This window comes from Pinus tabuliformis, chromosome 7 (assembly GCF_031772625.1).
Source record: "Pinus tabuliformis cultivar Carrire ecotype Pingquan chromosome 7, CPIR1, whole genome shotgun sequence".
Lineage (NCBI taxonomy): Eukaryota > Viridiplantae > Streptophyta > Pinopsida > Pinales > Pinaceae > Pinus > Pinus tabuliformis.
Genome location: NC_142293.1, coordinates 508,891,708 through 508,898,561, shown reverse-complemented (window position 1 = coordinate 508,898,561; position 6,854 = coordinate 508,891,708). Strand labels below are relative to the sequence as shown.

The 6,854-nt window shown below is 40.5% G+C and overlaps 1 protein-coding gene across 1 annotated transcript; it reads right to left on the bottom strand.

Annotated features, from left to right (window-relative positions):
* Positions 1-277: 277 nt before the first annotated feature.
* On the bottom strand, positions 278-1,992 carry LOC149248285 (uncharacterized). The gene is made up of 2 exons (XM_089448763.1): positions 1,701-1,992; positions 278-1,374 (listed from the first exon to the last, which is right to left on the bottom strand). The coding sequence occupies exons 1-2, from the start codon at positions 1,990-1,992 to the stop codon at positions 278-280; spliced, it is 1,389 nt and encodes a 462-aa protein (XP_089304889.1).
* Positions 1,993-6,854: the final 4,862 nt, after the last annotated feature.

Sequence of the window (6,854 nt, the reverse complement as noted above, 5' to 3'; positions counted from 1 at the left end):
CTTCCATGAGAATCACAAATAAAAAAGGGGATAGGGGGTCACCCTGTCTAATACCTCTCGAGGGAGAGAAGGGGATTGAAGGAGCACCATTCACCAGGATAGAAAATCTTGGTGATTTAACTAGAGCCAGCACCCATTTTATCCATTGCCTGTTGAACCCGAACGATTCTAAAACTGCTTTCAAGTAGTTTCAGCTTACTTTGTCATATGCTTTAGATAGATGTAGTTGCATAAGCATTCCTGCTACTTTCCTTGACTGAAGTGAGTGAATCATCTCCTATGCCATCAAGATGTTATTTAAAATTTTCCTGCCTTCAACGTAGCCAGATTTCTCCTGCGCTATTATGCCCGGTAGTATTGACTTCAACCTGTTGGAAATGACCTTAGATATGATTTTGTAGATGACATTACATAATGCAATGGGTCTCAACTTTTCCGGTTTATTTGCTTCTTCAACCTTAGGTATGAGAGCAATGAAGGTAGAGTTCAAAAATTTCAAGATGGAACTAGATCGTCTGGAGTCTTCCACCACCTCCCAAACTTCCTGCTTGACAACGTGCCAGCAGGCCTTGTGGAAGTTAATGGTAAATCCATCCGGCCCTGGAGCTTTATCGTTGGGCATACTCCTCACTACTTCCTCAAATTCTTCCAGAGAAATTACTCTCCGAAGGGCCCAGTTTTGATCATCTGTCATACATTTAGGAATGGCATTCGTAATTTCCTTTATAGCTTCCTCTCTATTGGTTCCCGGTTCTTGTGCTATGGAGCAGAAGTGGTCCGATAACAGAGCTGATATTTCATTGTGATTCTTAAGGACCTCCCCTTCATTGTTTTTTAGTTCTAAGATCTTGTTTGCGCTTCTATAATCCATGGCTGACCTATGAAAGAACTTAGTGTTCTGCTCCCCTTCTTTCAGCCATTGGATTCTCGATTTCTGCTTCCACAAAGTCTCTTCTTGCTTGCATCTGTTGTGCCACTGTTGAGTGAGCATTTTTTCTTGCTCAGAAGTTTCCTCGCTTCTGTTTCCTACTGTACCTTCCTTTTGAATTTGTTCCAGCTTGTTTTCTATGATACTTTTCTCCTGAAAGATGTTTCCAAACACTGTTTTGTTCCACTCTTTTATTCTATTTTTAATGGTTTTTAGCTTTTTTTGGAGGTTGAACATTTTGGAACCTGTTTCTTCCGCCGGTTCCGACCACCACTGCTCAACCATCGATAGAAAATTAGGATGGTCTAACCAAAACTTTTCGAATCTAAAGGGCTTATTCCTGGGGGTGCCCTGAAGTTCGACAATGAGTGAAATAGGCCAGTGATCCGAACCTCCACTTGGGAGGATATCCGATTCTACTGTTATTCCATCCAATAATATGCTTTCTGAAATTAAAAAACGATCAAGTCTGGAGGCTATTAATCTTTCGCCCCCCCTTCTGTTGTTCCAGGTGAATTTACCACTCTTAGGGTGAACATCCACCATCTTGGCATTATCAATAAAACTTGTGAAGGCATCTGCATCCCTGTTAAGTTTCCTTAGGCCTCCTTTCTTTTCCAGAAGGGTGGTAATCATGTTGAAATCCCCCCCAGAATACATTTGGAATTGGGGTGTCTTTCAATGAGTCTAGAGATCGAAGATAGGAAACTTATTTTGTCTTCTAATAGCTGAGGGCTGTAAATGTTAATGCATAAGAAGGATCTAGAATTACCTGTGGGTTGAACCTCCACCGCAATGAAATGTTTACTTGCCTCCGCTGATAAAATCCGGATTACCCTTGTGTCCCAAAACGTTGCCAGGCCTCCTTCACGACCTTGACTCTCGATCTCCAGGACTTCAAAATTTCTCCCCAGCTTGATGCGAATGCGATCAATACTGGCTCTGTTACATTTAGTCTCTTGTAGGAACAATATCTCCGGTTTATATTTCTGCATTTTCCTCTTTAGAACTCTCTGCTTAGCCTGGCTGTTAAGCCCCCTTGCATTCCATGATACAATCTTCATGATAAAACAGATTATTGGAAGGACGGGAAGGCGCTTAGCACCTTCATCTTTCCTGCGTTACATAGCATCTCACCCAGCTCCTGCAGTACTTCTCCACTTGTTTTGCGGCCCCTGCGTCGTTTCTGCTTCGAACCTAAGGTTCTTCCCAGAAGGCTCTTGGTGTAGAGGATGTTGCCTTTGACTATTCCTAACTTCCTATTTTGTTTTTCTAGTTCAGCTTTTTGCCGTGCTATGAATAAATCATTAACCTTCTTGATTTCCTCATCTGGCGCTGTTTCAATTCCTTGAGTCCTCCAGCTTTCAGTAATAGTAGGGAGGTTTAGTCCTTCATAATTTAGGGCCTCTTCCAGCTCTAGGTCCTCACTCCCTCCTTCACTGGTTAGCATATTTGTTTCTTCTTCTGTTTCTTCAGTTCTCTCTTGCATTTGGATTTCATTGTTGAAATCTCCTTCCTCAGTTTCTTTCCTTGTGGGTTCTTCCTTTCCTTCATGCCCTGCGTCCTCAGTTGATGTGTTGTGCTTATCCTCTGAATCCGTTTCAAGGTCTAGGACACCGAAAGAGTTGTTGAAGTTGTTTCTGTTTGTGTTGCCTTTGTAAGCTCTTCTTCTGTTGGCTCTTTGTCTGTTCTTTGGTTTAATGAATGAGTCTTTGTCTTTGTTGTCTTGCACTGTTTCAGTTTCTGCCTCCTTCTTGTTCATCGGGCAGTCTCTTATTAGATGCCCATGCTCGTGGCATTTGCGACAATGAAAGGGTATCTGCTCATAGTCTATGGCCTGAAAGTATTCCTCATCCCTGTATTCTAGCCATAATCCTTCGTGCAGCGCGCCAGAGACATCCATTTCAACACAGATTCTGGCATAGGAGGTATATCTTTTCTGTAGTGTTGCCTCTGATGCCTTAATGAAGGTTCCCAGTTTGTCACCAATTTGTTTTAACGCATTCAAGCCCCAGTAGTCAATCGGTATGGAGAACAGTCTCATCCAGACTCGGACTCGAGTGAAAGATTCCTTTTCTGGGACGAAGTTTGGCTTCCATGGTCTCATGTACAGACCCGCTGAAGCCAGAAAGTATGGACCACCATCGAATACTCGGTCTTTATCTTCTAGATTAGAAAACACTACCGTGAAAAAACCTTTTGCACCCAGATGAAGCTGAACATCCCCTCTCGGCTTCCATTGCTGTCTTATCCATTGGCACAGAGTTCTTTCTGATGGCCAAACTCCCATAAATTTACAGATAATGGCATGTTCCACCATATGTTCCCAATAAGCCTGGATCTCTGAGTCATTGATTATTACCCTCAGATTATCATTCTTTTTGGGCTTGCAAGCTTTTTTAGTTGTGGGATTCTTGTTGGGGTTTGCGCTGGTTTCCCCCTCCTTCTCCGGCTGTCCCTCATCATTGTCTTTTTTCTCTTTGTCTTCTTCTGATTGTTCTCCCTTGTTCTTTGAAGATTTGGGTATTGCGGCTGTTTTGTCTTTAGTATTTGTCCGGTTCTGCACCTCTTTGTTTCTGATTCCTGAGGTGTTATCTGTTTTGTCAGATTCTACTGGTTTTTTCTCCTTGTTCCTGCTGCCAGTCTGCTTATTGTTGTCCCTTCCTGATATTCTGACTCCTTCTTTCAGGTTTTGTCTCTGATTCTGCATGATGATCTCCTTGAAAGTTGGGGTCCCACTGGACTCCTTTGCTTCCATCCAAACCGACAGCGCTTGCCCCTTTCGAAACAGTGCAACCAATCTGGATCTGTGCGATTCCAGCTCTGAGTCAAGATCTGTCCAGCCTGAACCCTAGTTCCAGAGTGCTTCCCGACTCGTTCTCGACCCAATTCGTTAGCTCGAGTTAAATATATATAGCTCTGATACCACTTGTTATAGATATGATCCAAAAAATAATATAGATCTGATAAGAAAATATAAGATAATGCAAATAAACAAAGAAATAATATGTAATGATTCTTTATTAATCAAACCCTTAAGGTAGGGCAACACCATACATTCACTCCTTAAGGAAGGAGAGCACTCCACAAGCCATATGCCTGTTCATACAATAATCCTTCACTATTTCTCCATGTGGAGTCTCTAGCCTCTATATAGGCCTCATACATACAATACCATGAATCCTTACCATGGTTCCCTCATACCATCAAACTAATACCATGGGCCCATTACATTATTATTAACTACTTGTGGTCCCTTACATGATATGGATTAACCACCTTATTTATTACTATGGCCCATCCCATTATTACATTATTACCTTGGGTACCTCCCTTGGTACCCCATATTATCCCCCCTAGGTATATAACATTCCACCCCCTAAGCATGTTTTGTCGTCGAAACATGGGAAGAACACAAATAATAAGATCTACTCAAAAGAGTAGTCCACTGGTACCATGCACGCGCATCTAGCCATCCAAGAGAAAGGTAAACCCTCGATCTCGTTGGTGCCTCGCTCCCTTGAGATGGAAGTTCACTATGGTATCTCTTCTGTGTGGATGTGTAGTAGGTGGATCTTTGCTCCTCTCTATCTGTCCTGCGGGGGTTGTTGTCCATGTGGCTAATTGGTTGCCATCTTGTTGGTTGTCTTGTGGGGTGATGTGGGTGATGATATGTTGAAGTTTGAATCCATGATGGCTTTTTCTTTAATTCACCCCTTACGGGAGCCTGACTGTTATCTAGTGCATGTTGTGGTGCCTGCTGTGGTGTCTTATCTTTCAATATTACTTCAACCCCTGAGCCCTCCTTTGATGTATCAGCACCTATAACCTTTTCTGCTTTAGCCTCTGTTTGTGTTTGATTGTCTATCATCACTGGCTCATCATCTAATATATCAGACCCTAGAACATCTTCTACTTTAGCCTCCTTGGACTCTACTTGTTTATTAATGGAAATATCCTGTAATGTAATTTTCCTCTTTTTATAACAGAGCTTCGGGAATTTCTTCTGTACATTAATATTGATAGTACCCACTGATTCCAAGGGTATCCCAAAACAACATCCATGTTATCCATATCTCAAGCATAAAAATCAACATGAAACACATACTTATCCATAGAAAGCTTCAAATCCTTATAAATTTGAACATCATCATCATCAACCTATGTATTTTCAATTTACTTTGCTGGAACTTGCAATTTTTTTGCCAAGTTGACATTTATGAGATTTTGCTTGCAACTCGGATTTATAGACACAATGATTTTCTCCTTCTGAATCAATCCATGAACCTACAATATAGAGATACCATCAAAAAATAACCCTTTTGATTCCTTGGTTTCCTTCTTTGCTGTAAAAATAAAATCTTTGCTATGTTGTGTGTCTGTCTGTGTGAGCTTATCCATAAGATTAGATTTACGGTCAAAGTGCTATGTAAGAGCTTTTTGAAGGCATCCCAAGTCAAAAACCTTCCATTGGAACGTTGATGCTCTTACAACCATTGTCGTCTTTCATTGTCCAAGTACATGCTTCCCACCATAAGTTGAGTCTCATTATCATAGACGTGATTCAAATATTTCTCCATTTATGCTAGCCATCTAGCTGGATGAGAGCTATCAAATTTATACAAGTCCCTCAAATTCCGATCCACGCTCGCCATCACAAAAAATATTGGCGAAAATTTGAAATGGTCACAATTCCGTCAATATTGCTCAGAATCCCTATTATAACCTGTTTTTAGAAATGGAAAAATCATTCTGCATCTGCTCATGTGGTAGAAATCTTGATCCAGGCACTTGGAATTTCATATCTGTTCTGCAACTCTCCCGCTGTCACCAAAATTTCTGCAAAAAAGAGCTTATTTTAAATAAGCAATATCTCCCTCATCCGGACTCTGATTTGACTGTTTTTTTTTTGAATTTGGGTATTGTTTCACAAAGAATCCAGATCTACAATTATGTTTTGCATATGTTGCACCAGGACTTCCAGATCTGCGCCACCAACTCGCTGCCCTGAAAAATTGTCTACAACCCCACTGATTTTTAGATCAGCGATATCTCCTTCATCCGGACTCCGATTCAACCGATTTTTTTTTTTAAATCGGCTATTTTTTCACAAAGAATACATATCTACAATTATATTTTGCAGATATTTCACTAAAACATACAGATCTGATCCGCAAACTCGCCGTCTCTGAAATCCTACAAAAAAAAAAAAAAAAAATTCTCCCCTTGTGCCCAGGAAAGTGCTTTAATACCACTTGTTATATCTCTGATACCACTTGTTATATATCTAACCCAGAAATATTATAGATATGATATAAAAATATAAGATAATCCAAATAAACCCAAAAAATAATATGAAATGATTATTTATTAATCAAACCCTTAAGGTAGGGCAACACTATACATTCATTCCTTAAGGAAGGAGAGCACTCCACAAGCCATATGCCTATTCCTACAATAATCCTTCACTATTTCTCCATGTGGATTCTCTAGCCTCTATATAGGCCTCATACATACAATACCATGGATCATTACCATGGTTCCCTCATACCATCAAACTAATACCATGGGCCCATTACATTATTATTAACTACTTGTGGTCCCTTACATGATATGGGTTAACCATCTTATTTATTACTATGGCCCATCCCATTATTACATTATTACCTTAAGTACTTCCCTTCGTACCCCATATTATCCCCCTTAGGTATATAACATTCCACCCCCTAAGCATGTTCCATCCCCGAAACATGGGAAAAACACAAATAATAAGATCTACTCAAAAGATTAGTCCACTGGTACAATGCAAGTGCATCTAGCCATCCAAGAGAAAGGGGAGGGGAAACCAAGTAAAATGCAATTAGCCTTTATACTTAATGAAGCCCATACTCATTCATTTGTCATCATGCAATTAACCAAGAACAAT